Source organism: Bacillus rossius, chromosome 1 (genome assembly GCF_032445375.1).
Source record: "Bacillus rossius redtenbacheri isolate Brsri chromosome 1, Brsri_v3, whole genome shotgun sequence".
Lineage (NCBI taxonomy): Eukaryota > Metazoa > Arthropoda > Insecta > Phasmatodea > Bacillidae > Bacillus > Bacillus rossius.
The window spans coordinates 259,416,268-259,440,705 of record NC_086330.1 but is presented as its reverse complement, the minus strand read 5'-3'; the positions used below and the strand labels follow the sequence as shown (position 1 = coordinate 259,440,705).

General features: G+C 34.3%; 1 protein-coding gene across 2 annotated transcripts in view; it reads left to right on the top strand.

Annotated features, from left to right (window-relative positions):
* The window catches only part of LOC134530011 (uncharacterized), a 61,148-nt gene that overhangs the window by 24,044 nt on the left and 12,666 nt on the right, over positions 1–24,438 (top strand). Inside the window, exons 8-16 of one of the 2 annotated variants that reach the window (XM_063364548.1) lie at positions 2,442–2,550; positions 15,186–15,255; positions 16,179–16,242; positions 17,440–17,503; positions 19,190–19,259; positions 20,177–20,240; positions 21,425–21,488; positions 23,176–23,245; positions 24,163–24,226. In XM_063364548.1, the coding sequence (XP_063220618.1) occupies positions 2,442–2,550; positions 15,186–15,255; positions 16,179–16,242; positions 17,440–17,503; positions 19,190–19,259; positions 20,177–20,240; positions 21,425–21,488; positions 23,176–23,245; positions 24,163–24,226 (639 nt within the window). Of the gene's footprint in view, positions 1–2,438; positions 2,551–15,185; positions 15,256–16,178; positions 16,243–17,439; positions 17,504–19,189; positions 19,260–20,176; positions 20,241–21,424; positions 21,489–23,175; positions 23,246–24,162; positions 24,227–24,438 lie in introns of both variants that reach the window. The other variant, XM_063364540.1, reaches the window with a different exon arrangement.

Below are 24,438 nucleotides of genomic sequence, written 5' to 3'. Positions count from 1 at the left end.
TCTATGATATTTGGCTCTTTTGACCTTGGAATCACGAGGAAGGTCAATTACTAATGAGATTTAAGAAAATCATCTCCATTCTTCATTACCGTACTCCTAATGGCATAATTACGATACATCTCGATGACATTTTGCTACTGTATTATTTATGCTATCTCTGTCTCCGTGGTAAAGGCAGTTTCATGGATTTTGTTGGATTTTCCTTTATTCCCATTAATTTAAATGAGTACTTTGACTTTAAGGAACTGCAATTTAGCAACCGAGTATCAAGAAGGCACAGGGATAAATAATTTTTGGTCAAGTATTTACTTTGGTGATGCCATGTTTTTCACATGAAACAACTATGCGTGTTTTGCTCCAACGTCGGTATGCTGGATAGTTTGATTTTTTACACTTGGGGTGGACACACGCCAAACATTGTGCTTTTCAATATATGCTTCAAAGTATATATTTAACAAATAATATTTGGTCTAATATTTGTTTTATATTTCAAATATATATATATATAGCTGACATGAAATCTTGAATAATATCCCCATTGTAATAAGAGAAGCCCATTTGTGAAGCGTTGAGCCTAGACAACGCCTAGTACTTCAGCTAGAGATTCTATAAAGGGTCGTTTATATTATAGATTACATGTCAAAGAAAACCAAATTCGAGTTTAGAGTACTTTATAACCGTTATTCACTAATTTCGGCCCATAGGTTTTGCGATCAATCCTCTAATTTATTTAACAGAAATAATCAAAAAGTAAGTATAATAATTTTACATCATAGCTATAAATTAACGAATTGAGTATTTTATTTTGTTACTACTGAAATATAAAAGGTTTTATTATTCAGTTGACTGATTTATATTGCTGCAATTCTCTTATATCTCATAATAAAAGTAAAAATAAATATGTGGTACACAGTACACATAAAAAACATTATAGTTTTTGTCGCATGCTTAAAAAGTTTTATTTTTTTTAATACGAAAATCAATGTACGTTTTAATATAAATTTGCAACTTTAGACAAGTATTGAAATTGTATTGCTTTAATTTTATTACCAAAACTGTTTGTCGCACTATATATTTATTAATAATACATATTAGATTAGGCTATAAAAACACAATTTAGTAATTTAATTCAATTGGTATGAAATAATCGCACAGAGATATATTTATTTAAAAAATTAAATTTATATATTTCATTCCTGCATAGCTTAAAAAGAAAAGATTTAAATATGAATGTGACTTCTTTTAATTTGCAAGCTGTACAAGAATCCTAAATCTCTTGACGATATGTATAAACCAAAATTGGATTCTTAATTAAGTTGAACCAAGTTCTAGTCACAAATAATGTGTTTGTTTATAAAGGTAAATTTAAGCTGTATTAAAAAGTATGCTTTTTTAGTAAATGTTCAATAAATTGTTTATTCTTTGACTTCAAAGAATTCTTATAAAAGAAAATGTAAATTGGTTCAGTGGTTAGACAACATGTCCCTAAAACGTCAATTGATCCCGCCTCTATATTTACAAATCGAGAATAAAAGTGATATTGTAATAGTAAACTGTTGTTTTTACTACTAACAATTTGCCTACTCTACCATTCCTCCAATAATTACCACCCCTCATAGTCTACAATAACCGCATATTATTCATGTAATAATATGTTATTATATTGTTTATCAACGTTTAAATGTTTTTATTATATAACTGACTGCAATTCTATTCTAGTTTGCGGTTTGGCATGATTGATTGAATTTATATTACTTTATATTTCATTCAACACTGATATTTACAATAGAAATGGGATTGCTTTATGATTTAGCTGTTAGTAATACCAACTATATGAATTTAAGAAATTAATTATGCAAATTATATAAATTAATAAAATCGCATACATTATAAATATAGTTTTAATTGTATATATATTTGTTTTCATGTTTCTTGATTTTGCTTAGCATGTACGAGACAGCAAATTAATTATTCGTGTGACTTCATTTTCTTATAATTTTTCAATTATGTCCAAGCTGATAAAATACAGTTGACGATAATATATAAACAAAAATACTTTCTAAATTCACGCAAAAAATGTAAAGAGCACAGCAAGTGTTTAGGATAAAAGTAGGTAAAATTAAACTCAATTAATCAGTAATGTTTATTTAGTGTGATGTTCCACAAAGGTGTGCTGTTTCATACACCTATCACATTTCGTCAATAAAATGCTGTAAATGCTGTTGACTGGTTGGATAACACGTCATTGTACGATTCCCAGCTCGATCGTGCAAATATGTTTCAAAAGTAGAAAATAAAACTAAAATGAGTACAGTAAGCTCATGATTCCCTACCCTATAATTAGCCTCACAGACAGTGTCGATTCTAGGTAGGTAATGTTGCTATTCACGTGTGTATCAACTGGAGGCATGTTAAGGACACAGAGAGCATGTATGCAGCAGCTGGAAGCACCTGGCCGCGGCGACCTGTTTGCGGGCGGGCGGTGCTCACCTATGGACTGTTCATCGCCACCGAGAGCGTGCCCCAGCGCTGCAGTCGCCTGCGGTCCCGGTGAGTGCGGCCTGCGGTATCTCCCAGACACTGCCTGCTCTCTCGCCAGCACAGTCGCTCTGTGCGACCAGCACTCAGTGGCGTATCCCTGTGCATCGTATTGGTACATGCAGTTTTATACCAGCAATCACTCCTAGCACAAGCATATGTGTTGAATAAAAAAAATGTTTAAGCCCATCTCATACGATTCCCAACTTCGGCTTTAATTTATGTTATACAAGTGGGCATAAATGTTTGTTAAGCATACTTCATACGCAATTATTAGAATACTTACAGAAAACCAGCCAACGCAGTAGACAAACAAAACAAGCATATCGGGATGGGAATAACATTTTGCAGTCAAGTTAACCAAATATTAAATACAATTTATTTTTTGTTAAATTAGATAAAATGGTGAATGATTTCTTGATATTTTATCTTGTATACTTCACTTGCAAAAATATAACAAATTTGATTGAGTATTTAAAAAACAAACGCAGAGCAATTTTTAAATTAAAAAGATTTAATTTTCTTTGATAGGTTAGTTTCATAATCTAGTAATATAAATGTTCAAAGCATACAATATAAATTGGGTTTGCTTTAATGTAGTTAATTTATATATATTTATGATATTTCATTGATCAGACAGTTCATTTAACTAATTTACAGTATTAATAGTACTAATTTCATTGTATAGTAAATAGTATGCCCATATGTTACTTGATTACTAAATTATTTCAATACTTTGAGAAATCGTAAGCTACAATATTTGAAACCCAGTGAGATAAAGAAACACGCATAGTTCACATAAAAAAATCCCTACTAATAATATTATAAATGTGAATGTAAGTTTGTTTGTTACGCTTTCACGCGAAAACTACTTAACCGATCATCATGAAACTTTGTACACATTTTCTTGGAGGTATTAGAAGTAACATAGGATACTTTCTATTGAAAAAAAAAATAATTTTTACGAAAGATAAAAAATGGTTTGTCAAAAAATCTCAAAATCTAGCTACTTTAACGCCATCTATCATTCCAGTTATGAAGTTCCAACCATGAGTACTGCAATACCTTTGCACTGTATTATCGACGGTCAAAATTCAAAATTCAAAATTATTTTTTTTACAGAGAAATATATTTTATTGATTCATTTCTATTGTAATGATCTCTGATACTTATTTAGTGGCTTCAATATGAGCGAAGCCGCGGGTAAAAGCTAGTTAAATAAGCTTGTAAAGTAAAGGAAAACCATTTCGATTTTCATTTAGTATAACAGGTGTGGGTTTATTTGTAGATTTAGTTAACTTATTAATTTATTATGGATAATCTTTTTTTAAATAAAGGTATAAGCTTTTTTATTTTGAAATTATTTGCTTAAATTACTTGTAAACATATAATTTAATTATATTTAAAGTAAAAATTAAGTATTTAGGTCTTCCTTGTGTGAAATAAAAAAAACCAATGGACTAAGCTATTTATTTTATAATATAATAGCAATATGATAATCAGTTTGTATTAATACGAGGGCTGTTTTTTTTCAACCTACGAAAGGCTATATAAACAAAGAAAATTTACGTAACTTAGTAATTCTACCTCCAAAAGTACAGTAGGGTCTTATTTTAATACATAAAAGCCAAAACTATCGAGGCATTTGTCATATCGTAACACAAGCTTATCTATGCATGTTTCGAAGAAGTTAGCCGCCAGTGAATAGAGATAACAGGACAAGTGCCTTGATCTCCCGCTCCCTCACGACACCACTGTGAGGCGGGTGGACTAATTGTGCGGAGTATTGTGCCTTAATATTCATATTCTTGCGATAATTCTTGACGCGGGAGCCAGTGACCCGCAAAATTTCAACGGTAATGAGGACTGCACTAACAATGAAATATTCGTTGCCATAGAGATGAATGAAGCATAAACAAAGCAACAGCCGTTGCCATGGTGATTTCCTACCAAAAACTGGAAATTTTGATATATTACGCCCCGGAAACTCCCCTTGGGATCGGATTTCCGCAGAATCCGTTCTTAGTGAGCGTATACATCACAAAATGAGTAACTTTGCTAAATTTAAAGTAAATCGGGTGTATAGTTTTAGAGATCTCGTGACGAGTGAGTCAGTGAGTGGTATTACGCTTAATAAACTTCTAGCGCCTGCGGCATTGTCAACACACACTTCGTACGTGTATTGCATGTTGTATCTACCCCCTCCAACGCATTTGATTCTTCATTGGACTTTAAGTAAAGATCCCTAATTTTATTGGTAATATAATATAGCCTATAGACTTCCTCGATAAATGTTCTATCCAACACTGAAATAATTTTTCAAATCGGACCAGTGGTTCCTGAGATTAGCGCGTTCATACAAACTCTTCAGCTTTATAATATTAGTATAGATAATGGAAATGTATAACAACCAGTAATGTGTTAATATTGGCAATGTGATATTAAATAATCATACAATAACATTATTCAAATGATCCAACAACAGAGAAAATATTTGCGATTGTTTTGCCCTTAATATAAATGCGGGGCAAGAATACGCATTGCGCACTTTTGCCCCCTCTCTACAGGCGCACTCTTGCCCCACACGTAGTTGTACATTTCCACAGTAGATCGCAGCACAATGCATAAACTGTTTCTTACGATCTTGCTATGAATATGTAACAAAAACAGTGTGAAATATGTCTGAATAACTGAAATTATATTCTTACATATATAATTTTTGAAGAAGCTTAAGTTCGCGAAGCACAAAATTACATAAATGTGTGTGAAAATCGTACATACCTTATAATGAAGCAAGTAACTGGCGCACTTCAATGAAATTACACCAACTTGCTATCCGCCATGTCACCTTCATCCAGCAAAACATTGTGACCAACTGCTGAAAATTGTTCATGGAGAAACAGCACGTGCGTACTCTTACCCGACGCGCAATCTTGCCCCAACTTACTCTATGTCAAAGCGTGCAAAATCAATTAACCTTAGTAATCAAAAAACCTAATTAACCTTATTAACCAAATAAATAAAACTTTAACAACCAAATTAAACCTCACTAATCAAAAAATCGTAAAAAAGCAATAAAACCTTACTAACCAAAAAGCCTTGATATAATGATTGATCAAAATGAATGTTCGCAAAATGTAATTAAATTCGCTTTAACCAAATCTATTCTCAAAATCCGCTACCTTTTTTTTAAAAACATTTTTTTAAATGTAATAGATTCCACAAAACTGCATGAAATGAATTACAGTTATGCGAACTTACCTTGAAAACATCACAATATGGAAATCCTTAAACAAATTCCTCGAATCTCGTTTAAACACATTTGATTGCATTTGTGGTTATGTCTAAGCCTGCAAAGTTAATTTGCCTTAATAGAATGGCTGATCAAAATGTATGTTTTCAAATTTTAATTAAATTCGCTTTAACCAAATATATTCTTAAAATCCACTACCATTTTTACGAAGAAAAAAGAAAGATTTTAAATGTTATAGATTTCACACAACCGCACGGAATGAATAACAGATATTTTTACACTATTTCCACAAATAGTTACCAATGAAATATTCATAATTTATATAAAACTTCGCTAAGCGGACGGGTCTCGCCAAGGAGGAAGACAAATCTATGGCGGCCAAGGAGAAATGACACAAACACGCCAAACATCAACCAGCGGCTAGTTTGGTTTTCTATTAAAGTGTTTATTAATATATTTTAAACAATTACTTATTTCTGGATAAAATATACCCTATGTCCTTAGTAGTATGTAAATGACGGTCCGGGCACAGGGTTCAGGGTTGAGGAGCTGGAGCCGGGTCAATGACCGACTGCTCTGACGTCACGGCGGCCATTATTGACTCAAAAATTCCTCAAAATTCCTCAAATATGACTCAAAATTCCTCAAAAATTCCCGTTTTCGAGGGAAAATTTCCCGATTTAATTTTAAAAGAATCTAAAATTCGACTCTTCCTAAAAGCGGCTTAAGAGTCCTGAAGGCAAGCCATTCGTAAGCTACTTTCAGGAATTAGACCTTGACCTTGACCTTTACCGTTGCAATTTTCGTTATGCCCGCCATTATTCAAATCCGCAATTTTTATGTTAGAAAATTGGGACAAATTTTAAAAATCATTAAAAAATTTAAATAATCGAATTAAATAAAAATCTTAAAAACCACTGTTGCAGTTATCGTTACGGTCGCCATCTTGGATTATATAAATGTTGCATATTTCGTTACACCCGCCATCTTGGTTGAGTACCATGTCATTCTTACACTTTACGTTACGACCGCCATATTGGATGCTATTAATGTTGCAATTATCGTTATGGTCGCCATCTTGAAATTTAGACGCCATCTTGGAAATCCGTATTTTTTTATGTTAGAAAATCGGGAAAAATTTCAAAATTCATTAAATTAATTGACAATAAATATACTGATTGATTCGAACACATCCCGTCATTGGTTCGATCCCTAGACGATGCAAAACATTTAATTTTATGTAAAAAATAATAATTTTAATAAATAATGATCAAAGTCCTAAAAGAAGCAAAGTTTCCAAATCAACCATCATCCTATAAGCCAGTACGACCGTCATCTCGGATATTTGTATATGTAATCCAATTTTAATGGGAAAAAAATTTAAAATTAATTAAATAATTCACTCATTAATTAACATATTGATTCGATCGATTCCTGTCCTTGGTTCGATCTCTGGCCGATACAAAAAATAATATCTTAAAAAATACATCAAAAATTACAGGTTCGAAAATAAAACACTGTAAGTTCTTTTACGAACATAATATTTATTACATAATTTCTATTCTACTAAAGGATCAGTTGCGAAAGCCAGCAATCTTATAATCATTAGTTCCGCATCGGTGTGAAATGAATAATTCTTAGCTCCAATCGGTTTATACTAGAAAGAGTCCAACCGTAACCTTTACTGACATAGTCCTCCTCTTCTTGACAGAGTTTCTGGATACCGTGTTTAACAGTTTGCTTCACATCGTCAGAACTGTAAATAACTGCAGCCGAAGTCTTGAATGCACACTTCTTCACTTTGTCATCTAATGGATATGGCTTCCCATACATACAGTCCAACCACAAGTTATATTTTAATGGTCCGTTTGTTGCTACGTCATCAGTAAGCTGATTGATTATGTCCTCTCTGATATCATCAAGAAAATTACAAATGTCTTTCGACTCACCTAACGTATTTAGATAATAGAAGTCCTTCAATGTTCCACGAAATGCAGACTGCACCAAGTAGAAGCCATTATCATTCACCTGTAGAGCACCGATAACAGTCTTAGGTTTAGTTCCATGTCCAGACGCCATACCAATCGGTTGCTGCTCGTCCGTTTTTTTGCCTGTACGTTCACGAGCCTTCAACCTAAACCGAGGAGTCGAAATTTCTGCAGGTAGTTCAGCAGTAGGCGCACGGACTTTACCGTTGCATTTTTTCGAATGTCGTCGCAAACTATCAATTCGAGTAAACCATTCATGACACTCATCGCAGCGAAACTTTATACGAGAAGGATTCTTCTTGCATTTGCTCCGCTCATGTCTTCGTGCATCATGGGAAAATGCGAACGACATATCACAGTAGCTGCAAGGATACCGTGCTGATGTAGACGAACCTTCCAGACTCGATCCAGATATGGACGTTGCAACAGTAGTACCATTTCCAGGCATACTCTTATGCACATCAATCATTAGTTGTTGCACCGAAACCTTTACTTTCTGCCGCACAGCTGGTCCTTTTCATGTCTTCATGTGCGTTTTCATATTATCTGTTCTGGCAAACTGCTTAAGACATTTCTCACAAACAAACATTTTACGATATAGGTTCTTGGCACATTCGCTCTTCTCGTGTCGTCGAGCATTGCTGTTGTTTGAGAAAATTTTGTCGCAGTAGCGGCACCGATGTTCGTTAGTTGTTGACGATTCTCCATCCATTAAAGTCTCCATCGAGGGCAAAACATCGTTTTTCGAGGTTTCCTGCACAGCCAGCACTACCGGCATTAAAGTCTCTTCTGCTGGTGGTATCACGTCTGTTGAAGTCTCCTCCAGTGTTGTCGTCGTCGTTGCCAACGGAATCTGCTCCTTCTCCGTCGTAGCTGTCGTCAAGGTTCCCGTAGACGATGGTACAACCTCCATTGAGTTCGACGTTAAAGTCGGTAAAGATGCCATCGAGTTCGCAAGAACAGGTAATTACGTGATTAATGCACCAGAAGAAACAAACTAGGTGATCCGTACACCGTCGTCGTCAGTTACAAACTGAGCGACCTGCTGTCTAGGACTCGCTTATATACATGCACAAGATGGAATAATACGCTAGTCAAATCAAGAACCATCTACAACAATACTAGAGTCAAAACAACATTAAAAATAGAAGCACTATCAACAAAAAGGAAGCACATTCTGGAAGCACAATAAAAAGGCAGCACATTTGGAAGCACCGCCAACGAAAAGGCAGCACATTTGGAAGCACCGACAACGAAAAGGCAGCACATTTGGAAGCACCGACAACGAAAAGGCAGCACATTTGGAAGCACCGACAACGAAAAGGCAGCACATTTGGAAGCACCGACAACGAAAAGGCAGCACATTTGGAAGCACCGACAACGAAAAGGCAGCACCATCATCGAAAAGGCCGCACATTTGTCATTGGCTCCAATATTCATTGGCTCCAATATTCATTGGCTCCAATATTCATTGGCTCCAATATTCATTGGCTCCAATATTCATTGGCTCCAATATTCATTGGCTCCAATATTCATTGGCTCCAATATTCATTTGATCCATCAGTCTATTGATTCTATCAGTCTAGTGACTCCATCAGTCATTGGCTCCTACTGTCATTGGCTCCAACTGTCTTTTGTCTCATCAACTCCAAATATATTTGGCTAGAATTCTACGAGTCTAAGAGACTATGAGGCCACAAGGCTACGAGTCTTAAAGGATCTAGCTGGTTAGGAGTTATACATGGCTACGAGACTGCATGGCTAAAAGACCGCGTGGCTACGAAACTACATGTCTTTGAAGCTACAAGAATACAAGTCTACTCGGCTCCTACTCCAGAAGCATTATGTTATTATATTGCATGGCTACTTGGTTACGTAGCTACAATTCTATGAGATCTCAAGACATAATGACTACGCGACTACGAGCCATGATGTTACGAGACTACACGACTACGAATCTTCAAGTTTACAGACTGCAAGGCTACTTGGTTACGTAGCTACAATTCTATGAGATCCCAAGACATCATGACTACGCGACTACGAGCCATGATGTTACGAGACAACACGGCTACGAATCATCAAGTTTACAGACTGCAAGGCTACAGAGCTACGAAGCTTCTAGAACACAAGTTTATGTGACTGCGAGGATACAGGACTTCAAGTCTGCATGAGTTCTTGACTACGAAGCTACTCGTCTACAAGGCTCCAATTACCGTATCTTTCTTCAACGGAATTTTCTCTTTTGCTCCAACTGCACCATCAGCTTTATGTTATAAGATTACAAGGCTACTTGCTTACGTAGCTTCCAGTCTACGAGGCTCCAATGCATCATGACTGCAAGACTACGAGTCTATACGACTGCAAATCTTCAAGGTTACGTGATCTCGAGGCTATAGGACTATGAAGCTTACAGAACGCATGGTTACGAGACTGCCTGACTAATTGGCCGCGTGGCTACGAAACTTCATGTCTCTAACTGACTAAAATAGCACCATTCAGTGGTGAGAGTTAATTTATCTCATGCAAAGGTACTTCTTGCAAGTAGTTCCGCTTTTCAACAACAGATAACGCCACGTGTTGCTTGCAGGTAAATAATATTTATTTCTTTTATGCCGGAAGCAGGATGCTCACTAACGCCCGCAAAAGAAGCGTCGCTTCGCAAGACACCAAGGAGAAGGAAGTTCGTCTTGTACGTTAGTGCTTCACAGATGTCTCATGGTATATTACTAGACTGAGTAATAATATTCTTTTTTTATTTCCACCTCATAAAAATATTGCAAGTGTTGATTTAGTAGCCGAAAATCACTAATTAAATGTAACTTTGAATAAAATGACATGTCTCATTAAGAGTAAAACTCCTTCATGGAGAGATCGGGTTCTCAGAAATAACCAGAAGCACTTGGAGAAACCACAGGAATGATCGCAAGCACACGGAAAAGATCATCATAATATTGACAAGAATAATTAATTTAAAACACTCAGTTTTGCATCTGGCATTAGTCTCAGTAACTAATATGAATCCTGATTCGGTGTCTGACGTTGTATCGAAAGGACACAGGTGTAAGTTTTGCAGCAAAGAATTAATCTTGAGAAATAATGGAAGACAACACGAGAAGAATGACTGTGTTACAAATCCACTACGCAATATGATAAGTTGTGTTCGATGTAGTAAGTCGTTTACGCGGAGAGAGAGATAAAAAAGAATTGACAGTACTTGTAATGCCAAGCCTGCGTACAAGCTAGAGGACAACGAAGGATCTATTTGACTAAGGAAGAGTGATCTTCATTACGACAATAATTTTCCTTGTCTTGGGAGAGATTATGTTCGTGGCACTTTCAATCTCGAAAAAGAACTTCAATTGAAGGACGTTGATGATTTATGGAAGAATGAAGACAATGGAAGAATCCTTAACGTGAAAAGTGAGAATACATCCCAGCCCAAATCAAGTAGATGTTTCCTACTTTGTAAAAATTATGGATCCCTAAAAAGGAAGCATGAAGACGATGAAGACACTTTGACATCAACGATATCGAATTCTTACGGTGATCTGGGTGAAGACGATGCCTTCTAAGGTGATTGCTACAGTGACTCTGAGGCTGATGACAAAAGCATAGACTGTGATGAAGCACCTAAATCTGACAAGATCGAAGAATGTGGTGGTGTCCTGAGACCAAAACGATGGAAACGACGTGTTATAATAAATAAATCAGATAAAGCTTATTCTGATCACTGGAACGAATGTGATATTAAAAGTATTTATAATAAACAAGCAAGTAAGATGGTGGTAGAAGAGATTGATTACACCTCATGGAAAGATCCAAAATTATTGGTTGACCGGCTAAGACTTCTACATGGCTCGCTTTGTGCAGGAAATTATTTGTGCATCGACGAAATATCCTTCATTCTCAAAGAACTGAGGAAAGCTGGCTACCTACAATAATGGCTTGATTTACTTGCATTTGTATAATGTTGAGAAATAAATTAAATATTGAAAGTAAATATTTAATGTTTTTATTTCTTGTATTCTGATTTCTAACTAAGACTTAGTTTCCAAATGTGCGGCCTTTTTGTTTATGGTGCTTCCAAATGTGCTGCCTTTTTTGATTGTGCTTCCAAATGTGCTTCCTTTTTGATTGTGCTTCCAAATGTGCTGCCTTTTTGTTGATGGTGCTTCCAAATGTGCGGTATTTTTGTTGATGGTGCTTCCAAATGTGCTGCCTTTTTTGATTGTGCTTCCAAATGTGCTGCCTTTTTGTTGATGTGGCTTCCAAATGTGCGGTATTTTTGTTGATGGTCTTCCAAATGTGAGGTATTTTTGTTGATGGTCTTCCAAATGTGCTGCCTTTTTTGATTGTGCTTCCAAAATGTGCTTCCTTTTTGTTGATGGTGCTTCCAAATGTGCTGCATTTTTTGATTGTGCGTTCAAATGTGCTGTCTTTTTGTTGATGGTGCTTCCAAATGTGCGGTATTTTTGTTGATGGTGCTTCAAAATGTGCGGTATTTTTGTGGATTTTGCTTCCAAATGTGCTGCCTTTTTGTTGATGGTGCTTCCAAAATGTGCTTCCTTTTTGTTGATTGCGTGTAGTAAAATCTGTGGTGACTGAATATTTACTAGTTCAAAACCTCTTGGTGTTACTAAAATATGTTTCACGGTCACTTGGTCCTTCAGTATGAAAAAATTTCACGATGGTCTAATTGACTGTAATTAAGTAAAGACGAAGAAGGTCATGCGGTCCTGAAATGACTAGCCTATACGTCTGATATTGTCATGACTCGGTCTCATGGACTGGAAACACTTGGCCTGTATGTGTGGCTTTGTACATGACCTGTTTATAGGTTATTCAGATTATTGAAAAATTAGACTTTCATGTAAGGCATAGCGGTACTGTATTTAACTCGTTGGTCAGGTATATTGAATTGAGTTGTTTTTCGTAGAGTGAGTGTTTAATGAACTCCGCGAAAGGTAATGGAAAACAGAATTTAATTTTATTTAATATTCAGTTACACCTGTCACTGGTCAAGAATCAAACCAAGAACAGGAATTGATATTATCAATTCGAAAATTAATAATTGATTTTTTTCGGTAAATTTTGGAATTTTTCTCATCTTTCTAGCTAAATAATTACATGATTGCAAGATGGCAACCAAATTTCATGATGGTGGGCAACTCAGTAATAATAAATGATTACTGCACTGTAGCGGGTTAGAATAAAACTAGCATGATGGTAAGACGAATACACACACACAAGATGGTGTCCAGCAGACGAAAACATGATGGTGGCAATGACCACTAGCAGGTGGTAGCTCCTGGTAGCATGTACTGAACATTCAATGTCGGATCCATGATGGTCGAGAAGGTCAAAGTCAAAGATCAAGGTCAAGGTCAAATTTCAAGCCAAGGTCAAATTTCAAGGTCAAGGTCAAATTTCAAGGTCAAGGTCAAATTTAAAGGTCAAGGTCAAATTTCAAGTTCAAGGTCAAATTTCTAGGTCAATGTTCAAGTTCAATGCAAACAGTTGAGGACAAAGGTATGGTGACAAGAAATATTATACTAACATGGTATCAGCACACTCTAGCAGACGAAAACTAGATGGTGGTCTCCAACAGATGAAGACAAGATGGCGGACATGACGTCATATCAGCTGACGCTATATGTACCTTGGTATTGGTGGTGGTAGATCAGCCTGTAGGTGGCTTCAGTGGAGGAAGCATCTTTTGTTGTTTTTTTTTGCTCTTAGCAGTTTCGAACCAAGGACAGGAATCTAACTAATCAATCAGTATTATAATAAGTAAATTTTTTTATGAAATTTGGAATTTTTCTCGAATCTCTAGCATTAATATTACGGATTTTTAAGATGGCGACCGTAACGAAAAGTGCAATGGTGTTTTTTAAGACTTGTATTATTTAATTCAATTGATTAATTTTTTAATGATTTAAAAAAAATTCCGAATTTCTAATATAAAATTTACGGATTTTCAAGATGACGACCGTAACGATAATTGCAACAGTTACGTCTTAATACATGATAGTGGTTCTGTCTCTGTCTGTATTACTTAAAATAAAAAAAAATAAATTACATGTCCGAATATGCATGTTATTTTAATATATATACCTTATTTCATTCCCGGTCTGGTAAATGTCTCGATGGCTGAACGGTTAAAGGGGTATGTTATCCAACCTAGAGATCAGAGCTGCGATGGTTCGAATCACAGCGCTTCCAAAGTATTTTGCATAAAAAATTAAATTTAATATGACGATAAGTACCATAATAGTTATGGCAGGTATTGGAACATCGACCTTATGTGATGAGACAGAGCGACGCTGTCGCTCTCTAGGAACAAACAACAGAAACAAAATTCGACGGTAGCCAAGATGGCGGCCTCCGGCAAAAAAGAAAAAATCAATATGGCGCCCATTACGAAAATTTCATCAAGAGTGAGTGGGGCGCTCGAATTTGAGATGGCGGATACAATATGGCGGATCCAAGATGGAAGATCCAATATGGCCGCCAGGGTAAAGGTCAAGGTCAAAGTTCAAGGTCACGATCATTCAAGATAGCCGACGTTACGCTCATTGTACGCTTGCACCGCCGTGACGTCACAATGTAAACAATCTTCCATCCACCCCCTGGACACTGCGCCCGGATGCCCTATAAATATTCTAGTGACGCGTACAGGCTGCGCGCGCAGCCAGTATATATATTTTTTATATATAAATATATATATATTTATATACATACATACATAAACACACACATATACTCATTCACATCACGAGACCATGTCAATGACGACTTACTATCCAAACCTTGCTATACAAGTTTTCAAGACAAAAACTATTTTTTTTCCGCACAAATAAATAACGTAATTTACAATTGGGAAAATATTTAGAAATTGAATCACTAAAATTTAAATAAACTTTATTTACTAACTAGTAGGTATTTAAACTATCGATACTAAAAAAAAATTAAAACCATTAAAATATCAGACCGCAAAATTATTCACTTCTTAATTTAGTCCATACCTTCCTTCCCCCATGAGCTCGACATAACAGTGGCTCTCCCTACTGCTCGTCTCTTACTTCGCACCACTGTCCCAACAACTGCCTGTTAGAGTAGTAATACACAAGTCTGTGGCTGGGACCAAGTAAACGTTTACATAGCCCACCTCATGATTAACCTCAGGGGCTCGTCAGTTTACAACAAATATTTATAAAAAAATAATTAATTTTTTTTCGTGTAGTTACATATGTATTTTCCTTTTTAAAATTCCTTAAATATTTCACCTTGTGTGATATTTAAATAGCACTAACGCTGTTTCTTTATCGACTAATACAATTATTTGGACATTATTTGATTAATCTAAAAGTAAGAAAAGTTTATAATTTGATGATGTTACTTTGCAGAAATTGAGTGGTCCCCCCAACATGTGACATCGGCAGACCGACCTGACTCAGCTACCTACCGGCCAGGATTGTGAGTATTCAGCACATACAGATTTATCACCGTAGCTTAAAGTATAGATACTTAAAAGGTAACAGAAACAAATAAGTTACATTAATCATTTAGATATTCTTCGGCATTACTCTGAAAATTAATTACCTGTTCTTAAATAAATAATGAATTTTAAGTATCAAAAACCTTAGGCTAGGTTACCATTTGTTGGCAGGAAAACACTCACCCGTCCTTATGTTGTCAGTGGGTGAGACAGTGTCATATATATATATATATATGTAAATTATGTAACACTAGGCCTCTTAATTTTGTTTGGTGATTAATAGATTTCATATGATCGCTAAATGTCATTATCTTCCCATTTTTTCATTAATAATATAAATAAACGCTTTTTAAAATAAATGTTTGCATTGAAGATCAATATTTCAATACTTAAACCGTTAATAAAAATGTAGCAAAGCCAATACTTAGAAAAGTAGGCCATTCATATGAACAAATAATTTAAAAAATAACTAACTGATTTTAACTGCAAGTTTTCGTCGAAATAATTAATTTGCATGAAGGTATTATGTAAAATCTCCATTGTAATCGAGGCTTAAAATATAGAGTTTTTAAGGAATAACTTCACGAATTAATCTTTTACTTTATTTCATAAAATGGGAGAGAATATTTAAAACATTTGTTCACATGCGCCATTGCTAGCTCGCCCTGGATAACATAGAAAAAAACCATCAGGATTGTGCAACAACATAATTAAACACACAAGGACACGCAGAAGTATTCAATACAAGCTATTTAAGCTCATGAGGGAAGCGGATGTTACTACCTGCAAATGTTTTCTTGGAGGGAGCCTTCAGAATTGGACTGTGCTGTTGTCACTGTATTTGTCTAATATTTATTTTAAGTTTAATCACAGGGTTCATCAGAGTGTTTTTTACCCGCAGGCAACCAACGATAGAGGTCATAGACCTGACCAGTGAACCCGATGACGAAAATACATTTCAACAAGTGAGTTACCTTCTGGTTATTTAATACTGTTACTTACATTTAATGCCTAATTATAACATATTATTTTATCACATGAAAAATTTCAAGAATTACTAACACAAAAAACGTAAAAATAGTATAAAACAAATAAACAAGTATAAAAATGTGCAAGTAAAATTTTAAAATAAATGATTTAACCTAAAAAATAACCAAACAATGGATTCTGAATCGGATGTAATATGTCACATCGATTGCGATAGATTTTATGCAAAATCAGACTTAGTTGGTTGACGACTCTTTCTTTATTTGGCAACATGGCCTCAAAATGTTAGAAGATTTTGCCCTGTTCTCAATACTCTCAGACCAACTATACATATCACATATGAAATGAAAAACGAAGGAAACCTTTCTTTCCTAGATGTGCTAGCTTCTAGGAATAACTGCATAATCACCACTAAAGTGTGCAGGAAAACAACTCATATAGTCCAATAACTTCATGTCAATTTCGACCATCCAAAAAGCACCAAACTGGCATAATACACACTTCAATCAACCGAGCTGTATTAATTTGTTCCAAAAAGAAATCAGTTGCTGATGAACAAAATCACTTAAAGTAAGAACTTCTAGCACATAGCTACCCAGTCGACATCATGAAATAGCACATGACATGAACGAAATTCCAAATCTCTCAACCAAAAACTATAGATAAATCAACTGACCAAATAGGTATTCACTATGTTCGTGTTCTCTCAAGGAAAATAGTCGTTTGAGAAACAAACACAGACTAAGAACACTATTTCAAGTCAAATTCCACTATCAAAAGACTTGATTACAAGTGCAAAATCGACCATAAATATGTTTCAATATATGATTTTTGTTAGATCCTCTGCCAATATGGCTTCATGTGCAAATAATATTTGATAGGTTTTATAGTTCTACCAACATTCCATATGTTTTTTTAAGATTTGTCGACATTTTTAGTACGACATTTTTATATTTAACTTCTCGAAAATTTTAGGAAGGAATAAACATGATTAAATATTACTAAGTAATAGTAACAATTTTGAATGTGTTCTTTTACACGATGGTTATGAAATGTCCGTGTGAAATGTAAACATAGACAGCAGGGCTGTTTGCGGGATAGAACATGTACACAGTTTGAGTATTGCTGATGAGACATAAGAGTATGTGAAGTGTCAGAGTGAATGTTGCTCGCAGAGTCGCAGAGTCCCACACCGCGGCCAGGCGATTCCGCCTGCTGTCAGACCGGCACGTCTCTCCCGTGAGTACCGTACTGCCTCTCCGGTCTCGTGGTGCACTGCCACTCTCTTGGTAGCAGATTTACTGCAGCAAACGCAGGACCTTTTATATTGTGCCTGGATTAAAATGTAACAAGTAATAGTTTTAAAAGTTTTAATTATTATTTTTGACATGATATTGTATTATAAATAAATGAATGCCAACTGCACGCACACATAATTGTCACGTTTCACCTGAGCCGAGCGTGCAAGAACCGGTGAACCACCGTGCGAGAAAATCTTCTATAATATCAAGCAGGTTAAGGCGGGCTTTAGAATTAATTGTTCGTGATTATATTTAGACAATTTATTTAAATTAAATTAAAAAAAACTGTAAATTTTCTTTGACAATTTAAAAGTATGCAATTTTCATCAATGTTTTCTCATGACGTTATCGCGTTAAATTATCGTCCGTAAACAAAGTTTACTGACAACCCTTTTTTAAAACCACATTTTATATGTTATATGATAAAATGAATATCGAATTTTTTTTTAAATTTTAAAATTAGACTTTATAAAAGGTTTACTTAGTTGTGTAACCAGTCCAATGATTTACAGTTATGTTGTTAATAATTTGATTATTATTGTTAATAAAATGTATATTTTGTGGGCCAATTAAATATATTAAATTTTTTATTGTAAAGAGGACAACCACAGTTTTCTATATAGACCATACTTAATTGCCAGACACAACACATTTTAACCTCAGGGTCTTCAAAGTATTATTCCTTGGAATTTTTATTAATATGTCTTAGTATATAAAACACTTACATGCTGATATTAATTTCTTTATTTCACTATGAAGTTAATTTTTATTGCTGATTGCCCAATAACTCTTTAGTTGCTAGGGACAAAAAAAAAATGTAATTAGATGGAAGGAAAAAGAGGAGATGCCATCGCCATATTGCAGCGGGAAGACGTTTCTCGGGCTGGGGTGAACCAAAGCCTTGTTGCAACCCGAGAAATTGTAGAATGAGTCATTTGCTGTCGCAATTATATATATATACATACTCACACACATATACACATTCACATCACGAGACCATATCAATGACGACTTACTATCCAAACCTTCCTATACAGATTTTCAAGACAAAAACTATTTTTTTTCTCACAAAAATAAATACGGATGTTTACAATTGCGAAAATATTTAAAATTTGTATCACAAATAATTAAATAAACTTTATTTACTAACTAGTATGTATTTAAACGATATATACTAAAAAAATTAAAACCATTAAAATATCAGACTGAAAAATTATTCACTTCTTAATTTAGTCCATACCTTCCTTCCCCCATGAGCTCGACATAACAGTGGCTCTCCCTACTGCTCGTCTCTTACTTCGCACCACTGTCCCAACAACTGCCTGTTAGAGTAGTAATACACAAGTCTGTGGCTGGGACCAAGTAAACGTTTACATGATTAACCTCAGGGGCTCGTCAGTTTACAACAAATATTTATAAAAAAATTAATTAAATTTTTTTTGTATGTATATATATATATAATTATATATGTAATTTCCTTTTTAAAATTATTTAATTATTTTATCTTGTGTGATATTTAAATAGCACTAACGCTGTTTCTTTATTGACTAATACAATTATTTGGACATTATTTGATTAATATAAAAGTAAGAAAAGTTTATAATTTGATGATGTTACTTTGCAGAAATTGAGTGGTCCCCTCAACATGTGACATCGGCAGACCGACCTGACTCCGCTACCCACCGGCCAGGATTGTGAGTATTCAGCACATACAGATTTATCATCGTAGCTTAAAGTATAGATACTTAAAAGGTAACAGAAACAAATAAGTTACATTAATCATTTAGATATTCTTCGGCATTACTCTGAAAATTAATTACCTGTTCTTAAATAAATAATAAATTTTAAGTATCAAAAACCTAAGGCTAGGTTACCATTTGTTGGCAGGAAAACACTCACCCGTCCTATTGTTGTCAGTGGGTGAGACAGTCTCATATATATATGTATAGTATGTAAAACTAGGCCTCTTAATTTTGTTTGGTGATTAATAGATTTCATATGATCGCTAAATGTCATTATCTTCCCATTTTTTCATTAATAATATACATAAACGCTTTTTAAAATTAAGTTTTTCATTGAAGATCAATATTTCAATACTTAAACCGTTAATAAAAATGTAGCAAAGCCAATACTTAGAAAAGTAGGCCATTCATATGAACAAATAATTTAAAAAATATTTGAGTGATTTTAACTGCAAGTTTTCGTCGAAATAATTAATTTGCATGAATGTATTATGTAAAATCTCCATTGTAATCGAGGCTTAAAATATAGAGTTTTTAAAGAATAATTTCACGTATTAGCTTTTACTTTAATTTCATGTAATGGGAGAGATTATTTTTAAACAATTGTTTACAAGCGCCATTGCTAGCTCGCCCTAGATAACATGGAAAAAAACCCATCAGGATTGTGCAACAACGAAAATGCATACACAAGGACACGCAGAAGAATTCAATACAAGCTATTTGAGCTCATGAGGGAAGCGGATGTTACTACCTGCAAATGTTTTCTTGGAGGGAGCCTTCAGAATTGGACTGTGCTGTTGTCACTGTATTTGTCTAATATTTATTTTAAGTTTAATCACAGGGTTCATCAGAGTGTTTTTTACCCGCAGGCAACCAACGATAGAGGTCATAGACCTGACCAGTGAACCCGATGACGAAAATACATTTCAACAAGTGAGTTACCTTCTGGTTATTTAATACTGTTATCTACATTTAATGCCTGATTATAAGATATTATTGTATCACATGAAAAATTTCAAGAATTATTAACACAAAATACGTAGAAATAGTATAAAACAAATAAACAAGTATAAAAATGTGTAAGTAAAAAATTTAAATTAATGATTTAACCTAATAAAAATCCAAACAATGGATTCTGAATCGGATGTAAAATGTCACATCGATACCGATAGATTCTATGCAAAATCAGACTTAGTTGGTTGACGATACTTTCTTTATTTGGCAACATGGCCCCAAAATGTTATAAGATTTTGCCCAGTTCCTCAATACTCTCAGACCAACTATACATATCACATAAGAAATGAAAAACGAAGGAAACCTTTCTTTCCTAGATGTGCTAGCTTCAAGGAATAAATGCATAATCACCACTAAAGTGTGCAGGAAAACAACTCATATAGTCCAATAACTTCATGTCAATTTCGACCATCCGAAAAGTACCAAACTGCCATAATACACACTTCAATCAACCGAGCTGTATTAATTTGTTCCAAAAAGAAATCAGTTGCTGATAATCACTTAAAGTAAGAAATTCTAGCACATATCTACCCAGTCGACATCATAAGATAGCACATGACATGAACGAAATTCCAAATCTCTCAACCAAAAACTATAGATAAATCAACTGACCAATTAGTTATTCACTATGTTCGTGTTCTCTCGAGGAAAATAGACGTTTGAGAAACAAACACAGACTAAGAACACTATTTCAAGTCAAATTCCACTATCAAAAGACTTGATTACAAGTGCAAAATCGACCATAAATATGTTTCAATATATGAATTTTGTTAGAACCTCTGCATATGGCTTCATGTGCAAATAATATTTGGTAGGTTTTATAGTTCTACAAACATTCCATGTGTTTTTCTAAGATTTGTAGACATTTTTAGTACGACATTTTTTTTTTCTCGAAAATTTTAGGAAGGAATAAACATGATTAAATATTACTAAGTAATAGTAACAATTTTGAATGTGTTCTTTTACACGATGGTTATGAAATGTCCGTGTGAAATGTAAACATAGACAGCAGGGCTGTTTGCGGGATAGAACTTGTACACAGTTTGAGTATTGCTGATGAGACATAAGAGTATGTGAAGTGTCAGAGTGGATGTTGCTCGCAGAGTCGCAGAGTCCCGCATCGCGGCCAGGCGCCACCGCCCGCTGTCAGACCGGCCCGCCTCTCCCGTGAGTACCGTACTGCCTCTCCGGTCTCGTGGTGCACTGTCACTCTCTTGGTAGCAGATTTACTGCAGCAAACACAGGTCGTTTTATATTGTGGCTGGATTAAAATGTAACAAGATATAGTATGAAATGTTTTAATTATTATTTTTGACGTGATATTGTATTATAAATAAATGAACGCCGATAGCACGCACGCAAAATTGTCACGTTTCACCTGAGCCGAGCGTGCAAGAACCGGTGAACCACCGTGCGAGAAAATCTCTTATAATATCAAGCAGGTTAAGGCGGGCTTTTGAATTAATTGTTCGTGATTACATTTAAAAAATTATTTAAACTAAATTTGCAAAAACTGTAAATTTTCTTTGACAATTAAAAAGTATGCAATTTTCAGCAATGTTTTCTCATGACGTTATCGCGTTAAATTATCGTCCGTAAACAAATTTTACTGACAACCCTTTTTTAAAAACCACATTTTATATGTTATATGATAAAATGAATATCGAATTTTTTTTTTAAATTTTAAAATCAGACTTTATAAAAGGTTTACTTGATTGTGTGACCAGTCCAATGATTTACAGTTATGTTGTTAATAATTTGATTATTTTTGTTAATAAATTGTACATTTTGTGAGCCAATTAAATATATTTAAATTTTTTATTGTAAAGAGGACAACCACAGTTTTCTATATAGACCACACTTAATTGCCAGACACAACACATTTTAACCTCAGGGTCTTCTAAGTATTATTCCTTGGAATTTTTATTAATTTGCCTTAGTTTATAAAACACTTACATGCTAATATTAATTTCTTTATTTCACTATGAAGTTAATTTTTATTGCTGATTGCCCAATAACTCTTTAGTAGCTAGGGACAAAAAAAAATGTTATTAGATGGAAGGAAAAAGAGGAGATGCCATCGCCATATTGCAGCGGGAAAACGTTTCTCGGGCTGGGGTGAACCAAAGCCTTGTTGCAACCCGAGAAATCATTGAATGAGTCATTCGCTGTCGCAATTATATATATACATACTCACACACATATACACATTCACATCACGAGACCATGCCAATGACGACTTACTATCCAAACCTTCCTGTACAGGTTTTCAGACAAAAACTATTTTTTTTTTTACACAAATAAATACGGATGTTTACAATTGCGAAAATATTTAACAATTGTATCACTAATAATTAAATAAACTTTATTTACTAACTAGTAGGTATTTAAACGATATGTACTAAAAAAATTAAAACCATTAAAATATCAGACTGCAAAATTATTCACTTCTTTTTTAGTCCATACCTTCCTTCCCCCATGAGCTTGACATTACAGTGGCTCTCCCTACTGCTCGTCTCTTACTTCGCACCACTGTCCCAACAACTGCCTGTTAGAGTAGTAATACACAAGTCCGTGGCTGGGACCAAGTAAACGTTTACATGATTAACCTCAGGGGCTCGTCAGTTTACAACAAATATTTATAAAAAAATTAATTAAATTTTTTTTGTATGTATATATATATATATATAATTATATATGTAATTTCCTTTTTAAAATTATTTAATTATTTTATCTTGTGTGATATTTAAATAGCACTTATGCTGTTTTTTTATTGACTAATACAATTATTTGGACATTATTTGATTAATATAAAAGTAAGAAAAGTTTATAATTTGATGATGTTACTTTGCAGAAATTGAGTGGTCCCCTCAACATGTGACATCGGCAGACCGACCTGACTCCGCTACCCACCGGCCAGGATTGTGAGTATTCAGCACATACAGATTTATCATCGTAGCTTAAAGTATAGATACTTAAAAGGTAACAGAAACAAATAAGTTACATTAATCATTTAGATATTCTTTGGCATTACTCTGAAAATTAATTACCTGTTCTTAAATAAATAATAAATTTTAAGTATCAAAAACCTATGGCTAGGTTACCATTTGTTGGCAGGAAAACACTCACCCGTCCTTATGTTGTCAGTGGGTGAGACAGTCTCATATATATATGTATAGTATGTAAAACTAGGCCTCTTAATTTTGTTTGGTGATTAATAGATTTCATATGATCGCTAAATGTCATTATCTTCCCATTTTTTCATTAATAATATACATAAACGCTTTTTAAAATTAAGTTTTTCATTGAAGATCAATATTTCAATACTTAAACAGTTAATAAAAATGTAGCAAAGCCAATACTTAGAAAAGTAGGCCATTCATATGAACAAATAATTTAAAAAATATTTGAGTGATTTTAACTGCAAGTTTTCGTCGAAATAATTAATTTGCATGAATGTATTATGTAAAATCTCCATTGTAATCGAGGCTTAAAATATAGAGTTTTTAAAGAATAATTTCACGTATTAGCTTTTACTTTAATTTCATGTAATGGGAGAGATTATTTTTAAACAATTGTTTACAAGCGCCATTGCTAGCTCGCCCTAGATAACATGGAAAAAAAACCATCAGGATTGTGCAACAACGAAAATGCATACACAAGGACACGCAGAAGAATTCAATACAAGCTATTTAAGCTCATGAGGGAAGCGGATGTTACTACCTGCAAATGTTTTCTTGGAGGGAGCCTTCAGAATTGGACTGTGCTGTTGTCACTGTATTTGTCTAATATTTATTTTAAGTTTAATCACAGGGTTCATCAGAGTGTTTTTTACCCGCAGGCAACCAACGATAGAGGTCATAGACCTGACCAGTGAACCCGATGACGAAAATACATTTCAACAAGTGAGTTACCTTTTGGTTATTTAATACTGTTACTTACATTTAATGCCTAATTTTAACATATTATTTTATCACATGAAAAATTTCAAGAATTACTAACACAAAAAAAGTAAAAATAGTATAAAACAAATAAACAAGTATAAAAATGTGCAAGTAAAAAATTTAAAATAAATGATTTAACCTAAAAAATAACCAAACAATGGATTCTGAATCGG